The 15529-nt window shown below is 36.3% G+C and overlaps 1 protein-coding gene across 1 annotated transcript in view; it reads left to right on the top strand.

Moving 5' to 3' along the window:
- Positions 1-15529, top strand: part of LOC128124282 (vomeronasal type-2 receptor 116-like) — a 73612-nt gene that overhangs the window by 10659 nt on the left and 47424 nt on the right. The window contains exons 2-5 of the mRNA XM_052760445.1: positions 1530-1657; positions 2000-2806; positions 3488-3619; positions 4891-5014. Coding sequence (XP_052616405.1) covers positions 1530-1657; positions 2000-2806; positions 3488-3619; positions 4891-5014 — 1191 coding nt within the window. The remainder of the gene's footprint in view (positions 1-1529; positions 1658-1999; positions 2807-3487; positions 3620-4890; positions 5015-15529) is intronic.

The following is a 15529-nucleotide window of genomic DNA, read 5'->3' as shown; positions in this document are numbered from 1 at the left end:
GGTTATGTAAAATGAATAGAAAATCTGTTAATAAAAACATCTGAAAAAAGATATTATTTTGAAGAAGGCATGAGTCTAGTTGAAGAAAGAGAAGAGGGACTCTATGAGCAAAGGGCATCAAGATGATGTTGGAGAAACATATAGAGACAACCAAGTCAATCTAGTACGAACTCATGAAATGTGGACCAATAACTCTGGAGTCTCCATGGTACTGGACTAGGCCCTCTGCATAAGGGAGACAGTTGTGTAGCTTGACCTGCTTAAGCAGCCCCATGGCAGTGGGATCAGGATCCATCCTTGGTACATAGGCAGGCTTTTTTGAGCACAGTGCCTATGGCGGTACACCTTACATAGCCTTGGTGCAGGGGCGGGGTGGCTTGAACCTGCCTCAACTGAATATATCAGGCTCTGCTGATTGCATATGAGAGGACTTGCCTTGGAGGAGATGGGAATGGAGTATAGTTTTGGGGGGAGTGGCTAGAGGGGCAGAAGGAGAGAGGCGAGGGGTGTCTGTGGTTGGTGTGTAAAATGAATAGATAATTTCTCAATAATAAAAACAGAAAAGAAAAATATTATCTTGGAAAGCTGAGAGTCTTAATGGAAGACTCTTTGTTGTCTTCTAAATGTAGGAGCTAAACAACAAAGAACAATGCCGCAGGAGATATTGTATTTTGTACAGAACTTTTTTTTTTTACTTTCATGGCCAGTCATGGGACTGCAAATTATAAGGGTCATAACTACAGAATCATATTTTGTAGATGTAACTAACCGTCTTATTAAATAAGAAACACAGAGCCGATTCAGAGAAGAAAGCCAAGAGGTCAGAGCTAGGAGCCTTACCCTTCCTACTTCAGCTGAGAGCTCTCGGAAAAAGGGGCTGCTTCCTCTGTGTATGTCTTTATATAGTCTAGCTGTTCTGCCTTCTCATTGGTTGTAAACCCAAACACATGACTGCCTCATCACTACCAGGTCCTCTATGGTATTGAGATTAAAGGCGTGTGTCTCCAATGTTGGCTGTATCCTTGAACACACAGAGATCTACCTAGCTCTGTCTACCAAGTGCTGGGATTAAAGGCGTGCACCACCACCGCCACACTCTTGCTATGGCTCTAATAGCTCTGACCCCTGGGCAACTTTATTTATTAATAAACAATTAAAATCACATTTCAGTACAAGTAAAATACCACCACAATATTTTATCCAAACAGGGTAACATAGTGAGTTGAATTCCAGGCATTTAGAGGGAAATTTTAAATGTAGATTTTATATAAATACTGATATTTAAACCACAAAACCATTGTAATAAATCTGTAGCTCTATGTGATCTATAACTTCCTCAGGTATATTTTTATTCAATTGATGCAGGTATAATTTTAAAATATACCACTTGATACTGGCCCTGGTATTTGCCATTGAGGAGATCAACAGGAACCCTCATCTTTTACCCAACATATCTCTGGGATTTGATTTCTATAATGTCCCATACAGTGAGAAAAACATTCTTCTGAATGCCCTTATTTGGCTCACAGGCCTGAGTAGTCCCTACTGTAATTATAACTGTGTAAAGGAGAGAAAGTCAACTGCTGCAATAACAGGACCATCGTGGGCAAAATCTGCTCATATTGGGACACTGCTTCAGCTCTACAAATTTCCACAGGTGAGGAGTTATGTGGGAAAGAGACAGAACTCTATTGTTTCCAAAGGTAAAAACATTTATTTGGATTAGTTAGATATCAATGACAATTGTCCAGACAATTGGAGATGGACCTATATTTCAGTCACATGGAAAGGAAAGAAAGGGAGAAGTTAGAGTAGACAGGAGGATTAATAAAAACAGAGGACAGGGCAGTAATTTGATGAAAAATTCTGTCAGATAAACTTGCCTTTAAAATCAGGATGAATCCATCATTATGCTGACCATTTCCATCTGTTTCTGCAGAACAAGGATTGTGCATAATGCCATTGTTCTTTCTCTTGTTTCCAATTGTTTTCTTTTCAGCTCACTGTTGGTCCTTTTGATCCTATCTTCAGTGACCGAGGTCAGTTTACTTCTCTCTACCAGATGGCCCCCAAAGGCACATCTCTGTCTCTTGCCATGGTCTCTTTGATGCTTCATTTTGGCTGGACCTGGGTTGGTCTGCTTATCCCAGATGATCACAGAGGAACTCAGTTTCTATCAGATATCAGAGAAAATATGGAGAAAAATCAAGTCTGCATAGCTTTTGTTGAAATGATGCAAAGTTCCTGGACTTCATTTCCTGAAAAATACTGGAAAATTCTTGGCATCATCCAGGATTCACTGGCCAATATCATCATCGTCTATGGTGACAATGATTCACTACAAGGTTTAACGCGAAATTTAGGGCAACAGATTTTGACAAGGAAAGTCTGGGTCATGACTTCTCAATGGGACATTACTAATATTGCTGATTATTTCTTGCTAGATTCCTTCCATGGAAGTCTCATTTTTTCACACCACCATGAGCAAGTCATTGAATTTAAAAATTTTATCCAAACAGTTAATCCTTATAAATACCCAGAAGACAGTTACCTTCCTAAATTGTGGTTTTTGTTCTTCAAGTGCTCATTTTCAGAGCTTGATTGTCATCTTTTGGAGAACTGCCAACCAAATGCTTCCTTGGAATTCCTACCTAGACACATTTTTGATATGGCAATGAATGAAGACAGCTACAATACATACAAGGCTGTTTATACTGTGGCCCACAGTTTCCATGAGATGAGTCTTCAGCAAGTACAAATGCAACCATTTGGAAATGGGGAAAGAATCATGTTCTTCCCCTGGCAGGTAATATCCCCTCCATGCATTAGAGCATCAACAATGTGATATTTTGAGAGTTTTCAGAGTCACCAAACTAGGTATCACATATTTCAAAATTTTCCATATATTATATCCACAGGAAAATCTTCATTTGTTATCATATCTTCCAGGTCAGTGCAGATTTTTGTGTGCACGTGGCTGAGGAATAGGGTGCTAGTGGCAAACTGGAAATGATTTTAGGGAATATAAATTTTGGTCACAAATAACCTCACAATCTTCTCATTGTGAAATATTCCATTAGAAAACTAAGAACTCTCTCAGTAAATGAAACAATGACATCCCATTACCACAACGTATCAGTACATAAATGATTTTGTCTAATGACCATTTAGTCATCAGTACCCACATTTTGCTGACTCAACTTAGTGATAAACCCTGTGTGTAAATGGGTATAAATTATTTTAAAGAAATTGAAATTTGTTTCAAACAATACTCACTGATTTCTTTCCTGAGGTTGTTTAGAAGATTTTCTTTTGGTTGACTGTCCTTCACAGGCAGAATAGCATTTCATTAACTTATTTAATCATTGCTCACCCTCATAATATTGTATCCTACACCAGAGATTATGACCAGTGATAGTCATTTTATAATTCATATCTGGTCAACCTCTCACAACCACTTTAAAATATGTTCTTGCATCCCTTTCAGCTTCATCCTTTCTTGAGGAATATCCATGTGGGAGCCAACTTGGCTTTAGAATGGAAACAGGAGTTAGATGATGATAAGTATGATATTCTCAACTTTTGGAACTTTCCAAAGGGTCTTGGACTAAAAGTGAAAGTAGGAATATTTTTGCCCAATGCTCCTCATGGTCAACAGTTGACTTTATCTGAGCAGATGATACAATGGCCAAAAATATATTCAGAGGTGGGTTATGTATTCTCTCAATGCATTAAACTTATCACAGTACCACAAACATATTCCCCAGGAATAACAACTACTGGTTCTGGAGGTACAACTATCCTTTATGGTCAGGAGGAATGCTAGTGTGTTGCATCAATGGAGCGATAGGCAGGAACCTTAAAAAAATGTCTCAGTCCACACACTAGAAGCAGAGGGTGAATACTGGAATTGTGTGAGGCCTAGAAATATTCAATACTCCCACCGTGAAATAATTCTGTCAATAACTCTGCAACTCCTAAAGTACCAGTAACTCTCAAGACAGCACCACCATTGAGAAAATATGTAGTGACATATCTGTGCTTATAATTGCCACTTTTCACACAAACCACTACACAATGTCTCTATTAGAATTCCTGCACTATGTCTGAAACTGGAGTAGTTCATTTGGATTCCATGCTTAAAGATTACAGACCATAAACAGTTATCACTTTTCTTTTATCTACCTCTTAAATGAGAAAATATTATAGTGAGCATGTGTGTATGTTTCTCTCCTGCTCTGCTGCTATAAATAAATACATACCAAATATAACTTAAGAAAATATTTCTTTTGGCTGACAATTTGAGAATGCAGCCCTTATCTTTGGAAATTTGTTGCTCTAGGAGCATGAGGTTCCTGATAACATCATATCCCCAGTCAATAGAAAAAAAAGAAATACCACAGATCACCTTTTTCTCATTGTCATTCATTCTGAGATAACAATCTATGGAATGATGATGCTCACTTTTAGAGTGAACCCTTTAAACTTCTCTTTAAGAATATTCACAGAAATATCCAACAATTTATTTACATGGGAATTATAAGTCCTGTCAAGTTGGCAAGCAAGATTTGCAATCATGGTGGAAATAAATGTTTCACAACACATTAGAAAGTAAGTACAGAGACAGGATCCATGTGGAAGGATCACTTGCCTTTCTAGGTCACAGCTTCTATGACCTACCTGCATCAAAACTGTCCCTACCTCATTATGCTCCAAACTGTTTAATAATGGGATAATCCTCAGACCAATTTTGTGTAGATCACAGATGCTTAAATTCCTTTTCTACTTTATAGGAATAAAACTTGCAAATTAATTATGTGATATTAAATATATTATTGAGACTTTCAATAAACCATGAGAATTTGTTAACTTTGCTCACATTTTTCTCAGCTTCCTTATTCTGTGTGCAGTGAGAGCTGTTGTCCTGGATTCAGGAAAATTTCCCTGGAGGGCAAGGCTGTTTGCTGCTATGATTGCACTCCTTGTGCAGACAATGAGATTTCCAATGAGACAGGTAAGAATAAATCTTACAGAAATGGTTCCACATTTCTACAGGATTCTACATTATCTTAAAAACTGAAAAATATCCAGAGAGAAGTCAGATAAATTTATTTTTTCTATTTAGGATATGAATGTGCATCACCATGTCTTGAAATAGTGCACAGCAGGCATTGAAATTTATAATTGATTTACATTTTATGATTAACTGCAGATATTGTTTGTTGTAGGAAACACTTTTGCTCTGTACTGATCAACATGCTTTTATCTCATGTACCGTAACACATAGTAAAAAGTACCAAAATTGGAAGATTTTCTAACTGTATTTCAATAATGATTATAACTCATCTAAGTGTGGGATAGGTTATTCAATAATAATTCTTCCCAGAAGTCTTTTCATACAGAAGATTAGAAATTTGTATTTGATATCCCCAATATATAATTTTTGACTATACAGCATAACTAAAATTTCAGATTTCCTTAATGAATAGGATTATGTCTATTTTTCTGCTTCAATTTTGAGAAACAGTATATGAAATAGTATCCTCAATGCAGCTTCAACAGTATGTTATGGAGAACTGTACCAAAACCTGAGGGCTGAAATGAAATACAGAATCTCCATTTAGGAGAATAGATCATGAACATATTCATAGCATATTTCATTGGGAACAAAAATGTTTAAAAGCTAGTATTTTCATATCTAATACTAAATTTGTGACCAGAGTGATACCAATTGTGAAATTTTTAAATAATTCCTTGTCTTTGAGAATTTCATGCTATGTATTTGGATCATATTCATATATTTCCTAATCTTCTACTTATCTACCTATCTAACTTCTTTTCTCTGTCCTTTAAATAATTAAGAAAAACTCATTCAATTCAATTTCTGCTTCCCAAATATTCTTTGGTTTAGTCACCCTGGTGGAGTAAGAACTAATTACTAATTAGTATGGACATACTATTTTTTTAAGATAATCCATCTCCTTGTCTATTAAGAAAAAAATTTTTATTCATTTTACATACCAGTCACAGATCCGCCTCTTCCCTCCTCTTGCCCCTTCCTCCTCTCCTCCCCCAAACCCCCCATTCCATTCTACAAGAAGGTAAGGCGAAATTCCATGGGGATGTAGCAGAACCTGGTACATTCAGTAGAGGCAGATCCAAGCCCCTTCCCCTGCCTCAAAGCTGTGTGAGGTGTCCCACCATAGACAGTGGTCTGCAAAAAGCCCACTCATTCATCAGGGATAGATCCTGTTTTTACTGATAGGGACCCCTTAAGCAGATCAAGCTACACAACTGTCTGGCTTATGCAGAGGGCCTAGTCCAGTTTCATGGAGGATCCCTAGGTGTTAGTCTAAATTTCATGTGATCCCACTAGTTTGTTTTGGTTGTCTCTGTAGGTATCACCATCATAATCTTAATGACCCTTGATCATAGAATCCCTCTTCTTACTCTTTGACTGGACTCCTGGATCTCAGACTAGTTTTTGGCTGTGGATCTCTGCATCTGCTTTCATCAGTTACTGGAGAAATGCTCTGTGCTGACAGTTAGGGTATTCACCAATCTGATAGCTGGGATAAGCAAGTTCAGGTAACCTATCCACTATTGCTAATAGTCTAAGCTGGTGTCATCCTTGTGGATTCCTGGGAACTTCCTTAGCACACAATTACTCCTTATTCCCATGATGTCTCCCTCTATCATGGTATCTCTTTCATTATTCTTCCACTCCATCCCTCTTCCAGATTGACCATCACATTCCCTATGCTCTCATCCCCCATCCCCTACCCTCCATTGCCCATTCCTCATCCCCAAATTACTCATGGAGATCTCAATTCTCTTTCCCAGGGAAGACTAACGAGTCTTATAGCAGCTATGAGGTCAAATAGGTTCTCAGTTAAGGGTAGTACTTTTTGTCAGTCTTGCATGTTCAATGATATGTGGTCTTCCCTGAGCTTTCACATGTTATATGCATGCTATCATGCCTAAAATTTGTATATTCAACTGTTGGTGGAGAGTTTTCTCTCTGGGTCCTGTCAAGTCCTGGCAGTCCAACAGCCCACTAATAAAATAAACACACAGACACTTATATTAGTTACAAACTGTATGGCCATGGCAGGCTTCTTGCTAACTGTTCTTACATCTTAAATTAACCCATTTCTATAAGTCTATACCTTGCCACGTGGCTTGTGGCTTACCAGCATCTTCACATGCTGCTTGTCCTGGTGGCGGCTGGCAGTGTCTCTCTGCCTCAGCCTTCCACTTCCCAGAATTCTCTTCTCTGCTTGTCCCACCTATACTTCCTGCCTGGCCACTGTCCAATCAGCCTTTTATTTATACAGAGTGATATCAACAGCATTCAACTGTCCTGTTGTGTCTGTAAGTTTCTAATCCTGTGCAGTAAGTATTTCATGACGTCTGACTTTTAGAATCTTTCTGCAACTTCTTCCATGTATTTCTCAACATGAGATATAATAGATGTACCCTCGAGCTGTTATTTAAAAAATAGTTCTTTGGTGAATATCTATGCACACATGTACACACACATACACACACACACACACACATATATATATAATATATATATATATATTATATATATGAAATAGATATAATATTTAGGAATATATTTTTATTATATATATTATATATATTAAAATGGTTTACTTTCCCATGAAAAATCCTTCATAATTCCTAATTAATAAGTATACATCCAAAAATTGTGTAGCTCAATTATGTCAAATGCTTGAGGTGAGATTATTGATTCAATGTATCCAAAAATGTTATAGTATCTTGAAATAGATATAGTTATCCTATATATAGTAGTTTTTTTACATGTATCAGGTGCCTTTTATTAAAGAATGGAGTTATACCTGTTAGTCATCCATTGAAAGGTAGAACATCAAAATAAAATAAATATCTCCACATAAAAGAGAAGGAAATAATAGAGTCTAAGGCAATAACTTAAAAGTAGGCCCTGACAACAGATGTAACAATGTGTCACAATAGCTAAAAGAAGCAATTTTTCTGAGATATAAAGAGACAGGAGGGATAATGCAGGCAAGGTACATCAAGATCATGATGGGAAGATGTGTAGAGATGACCGACCACATTAGAGGAAGCCCATGAACTGTAGACTAGTGGCTGTGGAGCCCCCATGGGACTGGACTAGGCCCTCTGGATATAGAAGATGGTTGTTTGGCTCAAACTGTTTGGGGGGTACCCAGGCAGGGGTATTGGGATCCATCCCTGGTGCATGGAAAGGCTTTTGGGAATCCGGTGCCTGTGGGGTGATGTCTTGCACAGCCTTGGTGCAGTGGGAAGGGGCTTGGACCTGCCTAAGCTCAGTGTGCCAGGCTCTGCTAACTCCCTATGGGAGACCTTGAATTGGGAGATGTGGGGATATGGGTTGGCTTGGGAGAGAAGGCTGGGGGGTGAGAGGAGGGAGGAGGTGGGATCTGTGAGTGGTATGCAGAGTGAGTAGAAAATTTCTTAATAAAGATAAATGAAAAAAATCAAAGAACTAAAATTTATTGTTCTAATATCTGTAAATCCAAGTTCAATAAATCAATTAAACCGCTAAAAAAAGAAATAAATTTTATTCAACTGAAGTTTATTCAATAATATGTTAACAAAATTCATCAACAAAATAAGATTAAAACTCTGGTGATGAGATTCTTTTTAAAATTAGGAAAAAATGGCAGTGGAAATCTGACATGCATAAATCAATGTTAATATACTTCAAATAAAAGATGAATTTTACAAATTTTCAACAGCAGAATATTATGGGACTGTTTTATTTCATACTCTAAAACTGTTTTGATAGTTCTGACCTTTCCACAAGTGGAATGACAACTGTTCACTAGTGCATTATTATTCAATCCTGTAACAATAGAGTAATGCCTATTTACTAAAGCTTCCACAGAGGAAAGTCAAAATTAGAAAACAGAAAGCATTTTATAATGATAAGAAATTTGAGAACCTATGTTTAAGAAATGAATTTTATGAAAATAATTTCAAATGGCACTCTCCCTCTTTTGCACTATTTAAATTCATAATGTGGATATAACTTATGATGTGGAATCAGACATAGGCTTGTGCATTGTAACTCAGTATTCTAATGACTTCCAAAAGAGATGCACTAATAGCACAAGAGGCAGTGAAGGTATATAAGAGATAAAAAGTGTCTTTAATTTATACCACTATAAAGATAATGGGCTGTATGAGAAGCTACTGGTAATAGATAATTACTAACCAAAAAAGATACATCACTTTTCTTTAAGGTTGTAGATTCTGAAATGTTGTCCATATTCCAGTAGATTCCCCCATCTCCTGTAAATACTAGCATCACTGAATAGACTCACTGTGTATTAAAATGTACAAAGAAGAGATGACAGCACATAAACTTGGAAAGTAAGAGATGGAGAAAGTGAGGAATGGAGCATGACGAAAGAGGGCTGAGTTAGAGCCACACAGTTTATATGTGCATATAAATAATAACTGAAATATCTAATAAGGAAGGTGGGTGATACAAATGTGAAAGTATTCACTATAGAGTATACTTCTTTGTCCCTGAGAAAAGAGAAAGCGATGTAGATAACAGCCCTGTCAACAGGTACAGAAAAATGGGTTGGAATTACAGGGATAGCTTCAGCTTGGACTAAATATCACCTTCATTTCTGACCAGATATGGAAAAGTGCATGAAGTGTCCAGAAACTCATTATGCAAACACAGAGAAGAAACACTGCCTCCAAAAAGCTGTGAGTTTTCTAGACCATAAGGACCCCTTGGGGATGTCTCTCACAACCATAGCTCTGTGCTTCTCTGTACTCACAACTGTGGTTTTTGGACTCTTTGTGAAGCACAGAGACACTCCAATTGTCAAGGCTAATAATAGGACTCTCAGTTACATGTTGCTCATTACACTTACTGTCTGTTTCCTATGTTCTTTGTTCTTTATTGGCCGTCCCAACACCACCACCTGTACCCTGCAGCAAATCATATTTGGAGGTGCTTTTACTGTGGCTCTTGCCACTGTGTTAGCCAAATCTATCACTGTGCTTATTGCCTTCAAGGTTACTTTTCCAAGGAAAAGTGGTGAGGTGGTTAATAATATCAAAGGCCCCAAATTTTATAATCCCCATATGTACTCTGATCTACCTTGTTCTCTGTGCAGTCTGGCTAGGAACATCTCCACCATTCCTTGATCAAGATACTCAAGCTGAACATGGACATATATCATCCATGTTTGCAACAAGGGCTCTGATTTTGCCTTCCATGGTATATTGGGATACCTCTGCTCCTTGGCACTTGGAAGTTATACTGTGGCTTTCTTGTCCCGGAATCTGCCAGACACATTCAATGAAGCCAAGTTCCTGTCATTTAGCATGCTGGTGTTCTTCTGTGTCTGGGTCACATTCCTCCCTGTCTACCACAGCACCAAGGGGAAAGTCATGGTGGCTATGGAAGTCTTCTCTATCTTGGCTTCTAGTGCAGCCCTCCTTGGCTTCATTTTTGTCCCTAAGTGCTATATTATCTTAATAAGGCCAGATAAGAACTCAGTTCATCATATCAGGAAAAGGCCACATTCTAAAAGGAATAACCCTCTCAAAACCTAGTTCAAAACTAAACATAGTTCTTACATTAAATGATGAATTTCAAAGATGAATTCCAGTTGATATCTATTATAAATGTGTGTTACACCATTATAGTATGGGTTTGATTAATTGGGCTATTATGTGTTCAACCAATTGTAATATAGCCTCTTTATACTGGAGCCAATGAAATCATCCATGCCTGAAATCCAGATTATATTTTCATATGAGCAGGACCACAGTATACATCTGGGCTCATCTGAAACTATCTGTGAATATCATGATATTTTGGACTCATGGAGATCTGCATATATCTGCCTCTTTTCTTTTAAGATTAAAGATGGCCGATCACAGCACCCCACCATATTCTTCTCTAATGTATACTGTTAATATTCAAGTTATTGATTTAAATTTCTTAAGAGCTTTATACATATTCTTTTATCCAATTGTGTTATTCCCATGTTTTAAATTTTGAAAGTGGATCCTAGTATATATTTATCTTGTCTTCTGATCATTGTGGTAAAATATGTGGATTAAAATTTTATTTTGTGGGGCTGGAGAGATGGCTCAGAGGTTAAGAGCACCAACTGCTCTTCCAGAGGTCCTGAGTTCAATTCCCAGCAACCACATGGTGGCTCACAACCATCTGTAATGAGATCTGGTGCCCTCTTCTGGCCTGCAGGGATACATGCAGACAGAACACTGTATACATAATAAATAAATAAATCTTAAAAAAAAAATTATTTTGTATTCAACTTTAAATATACCAGATTTGTACAAGAGTATCAGTCTGTTTCTTAATGCCTCAAGGCCCTTTAGTAAATCATCATGCTTTTATTTGGGTTTATGTGATTATACTGAAGAATACAGGATTTTCAAGATGTGAATTTAAACTTTTGTGAATATAATACTTCATCAGTCATTGCATAATATATTGCATGCAGAGTTATAATGTAGACTTAGTAAGAATTTATTACACAATGTCAAAAATCAGTCACTCAGAACCAATAACTAGGTCTACCTACATGGACCCTTTCCTTATTTACACTCTGATGACATATGTCACATTTCCAATGGTTTTAAATCTTGATGATTACCCTCACTTCTCTTTAAATCTAGATATTTACACATCATTTGTCAGAATGCTTCTTCCAGTTCACTACTTTTCCTTGAATGGGTATATATTCTTCATCTAAAATCATGAATAGGTTATAATGTGCAACTTTATTATTACATATTTCTCCAGAATTCATCACCAGTTAATAAAAATACATACAATATATTAATAAAATATTTTGCATTTCCAAATTATTAAATAAAATTAAAATTCTATAAAATTGTTAAACCTTTACTACTGTGAGTTTTATCTTAATTCTTTGCTATTATGTCTATATACTTGGCTAGGATATTTTGCAAAAACAGTTGTTAGCTGAAATAAAACAGAATTCCTAATTGTCAAGAGGGAAATCATGCCTAGTTACAGAAACTAAACCAACTACTAAGAGCAAGTGAAGTCTTGGGTCTAAGAGAAGAAACTGTATCTGCCACTTTACTAAAACAGCATAACGCCTAAACATTCTAAATACTTGTTCCCATACATACAGTTAAGTCTATTCCTCACATCTCTTTGAGGACCTATCATATTCAAAAAGATGCATACAAACATACAAAGTCACCATCAATCAAAATAAATAATTGTGGATCCTAGTTCCATCTGATACATTTATAATAAATACAATTGCCACTTCTAAGATTCAGGTTTCACTGAGTAAGATGGAATAGAAAGAATGTAAGAGTCTGAGGACCAGGGAGTTTGCTGTGAGATTATGTCTCTTAGGAATGTCATACATTGCCCATAAAGACACACAAAGTCTGATCAACATGACTTCCTAATTATGAGCTGATCTAGGATCATAACTTTTAACATCCTGATTTGAAAACGAAAATATCATGGGTCCTCAACGATAAATAACTACAGTGTACAAATTAATGCTGACAGAGGAAGAAAATGTTCAACATGGGGCAGAGCAAACTAAATAATTTGTAAGACAAAATGATATTCACACATAATTTATAATTATATATGTATTTATACATTTATGTGAATCATATATTATATATTATTTCAATTCAATGCATAGGTTATTTGTTATATGTTATATATTATGGATAGTTATTATATATACATCAATATTCCTATAATCTACCCAAATACACACACATATATATATACATATATATATATATGTAATAACAATTATAAAAACAATTTATGAGTTTGAAAGCAAGAAAGAATAGCTATACAGGAGCATTTAGTGAGAGAAAAGAGAATAAAAAAAGATGTAATTTCATTATGATCTCAAAATAATGATTTTCTATTCATTGGCATTTAAAGTTAATATATGCCTTCTATGTTTTTAAAGTTGGTCTTCAGCCTTGCTTACTAAGTAATTATATACTTTCTGAAATTTACATTTATCTTATATTTAAAGAGTTGTCCTCTAATAAAAATTAGGAAATAAATTAATTTATACTTGAAGGACAAAGAATGCATTGAGATATTTCTTCTTACTCTCAGGTTTAATCTAATAGTAAAAACTAAAACAAAATTTTCTGACAATATACACTTTTATGTTTGAGAGACATGGTGAGAATAATAATTTATTGACTTTACTATAGGACAGGTCAGCCTAACTTTCTACTAACATCCTATTGCTTTTCCACAATGAACATCTATAAAAGAAGTACTTTGATTCAAGTCAAAAGTAACTTAAAAAAATACATTTTCTCAAAAAGAAAAGTACCATAAAAGGTTTTATTTATTTTTTTGCTTAAAGTAATTCCTAAGGGAAGCCATAAGCTATATCTACCTCTTCTTCGAAGGTACCATTAAGAACCACAGGCTCAATTCCTCTAAAATCCATGCAGTGGACTCAATGCATCTACCGGGCTTCATTTCAGAATATAGATGAAAAGTTCTTAACACTGTTGTGGGGACTCCAACCCAACTGCCTGCACCTGGAAAGTCTATTTCAGGAGGGATTAGAGCTCTAAGCCACATAGATAAAACCACCTGTCTAATTTTCCTCTATATTCTTTCTCTCCCTCTCTTCCTTCCTCTCTCTCTCTCTCTCTCTCTCTCTCTCTCTCTCTCTCTCTCTCTGTCTTTCTTTCTCTTTCTCTCTCTCTGGCTCTGTGTATGTTTGTGTGTGTTTGTGTGTGTGTGTGTGTGTGTGTGTGTGTGTGTGTGTGTGTGTGTGTGAGAGAGAGAGAGAGAGAGAGAGAGAGAGAGAGAGAGAGAGAGATCATAATGATAAACACACTCAGCTTCAATGATCTTTTGCAAGGGAACTCAGATAAAAGTCCCAAACAGTCAGTTTGCTGACATGGTATTCCTCTTGTCTGAGCTGGTTTTGAGCCTAATTAGAGATGTGTTGGTTACTGCCAAGATATCTCTGTCACTCTAGCACTCATTGCATTACTATGCCATGCAGATCATTCATAAGATCCTCAAATCTATACAAATAACTGCAAACAAATGCATAAAGCTGGGATGATGGGAGGTAGTACTCTCCAGGGAAGTGTATACAATGTATTTGTTTAGAACCAAATGCCTAGTACTGTAAATATGCATGCTTGTAATATTACATGTCTTCAGTATGCTATATTTAGGAATATGTATGCAAATCCAAGTACATATATGCATGTGATAACAATTAATCAAGAAAAACAACTTGAATTTGAAAAAGATCAAAGTGTGATATAAAGGACATTTTAAAGAAAGGCAGAGGGGGGAGAAATACTCTTTTTCATTTTTCTTTCCTTTTTTCTTTCTTTCATTCTTTTTTCTTTATTTTATATCCAGGTTGCTGTTTCACCTTCCTCCTTCCTTGCAATCCCTTCCCTCCACTCGGTCTCTTTTCCCAAACCCAAACACAAACTGACTCTGCCTCCTTTTATGTTCATGAAAGGGCAGATCTCCTATGGATGTCAACAGAATATCGTATATAAGTTTACAATAAATATAAGCACTTCCTCATGCATTAAGGCTGGGCAAGACAACCCAACATGAGGTGTAAGGTCCCAAAAGTCAGTAAAACAGCCTTTTTTAGAGAACTATTCTAATTAACATACTGTTTCAAAAATAAACAATGTCCAAAGGAAGGCAGTTCTTTGAATCAGAGTTTAGTTACTCTAGACAACTGTATAAATGGAATGCTATATTATCCTTTAGTGTTATGCTGGAAATTACACAAGGAGATTGTCTTCCCAAGCAATAGTTTTGCAGGATACCATTCATAGCTATGTTCTGAAGGAAGCAGAACAAAGGAGCATGGCATTAAAGGTTCATTCATTTGTTTCACAGTATTTCCTTTTCTTTAGTTCTTTCTAACTTCACTTTTTGTGAGGGGAAATGGAACTTCTCACAGTGTGGAACTAACAAAATGACTGATGGATGTCTAATATTTGTTAAGAACATTAAAGCTTAGAATCAGAAGTGAGTGAGGGATATGGTGGGAAATCACTGTTATGAGCACAGTGGACTGGAGCAGAGGCAGGCAGAGTGAGCTCGGTTCAACAATAGGCATAAGGAAGTTAATCCTACCAAAGATACTTTATGGAGAAAAAGATAAGCACAATGTGAGTTCCCCTGGAGGTAAACAATTTGTGTATATTGGCATTAGTTACTTCTTTCTTAGTTGAAAGAAATAAGCTGAGATGAAGCACTTAAAGGATATCAATCCTATTTAGTTTAATGGTTATAGAAATTTTGTAATATTTTGGCATGTAAAAGCATAACAACAGTGCTATGGATATCATTCTGTATGCTGTGAATGTGTTGCTCTGATTGGTTAATAAATAAAATGTTGATTGGCCAGTAGCCAGGCAGGAAGTATAGGCAGAACAAAGAAAGAGAAAAATCATGGGAACAGGGAGG

Source organism: Peromyscus californicus, unplaced genomic scaffold, assembly GCF_007827085.1.
Source record: "Peromyscus californicus insignis strain IS unplaced genomic scaffold, ASM782708v3 Scaffold_4__1_contigs__length_199733344, whole genome shotgun sequence".
Lineage (NCBI taxonomy): Eukaryota > Metazoa > Chordata > Mammalia > Rodentia > Cricetidae > Peromyscus > Peromyscus californicus.
Note: the sequence above shows the minus strand (reverse complement) of the source record. Positions and strands in the feature narration are given on the sequence as shown.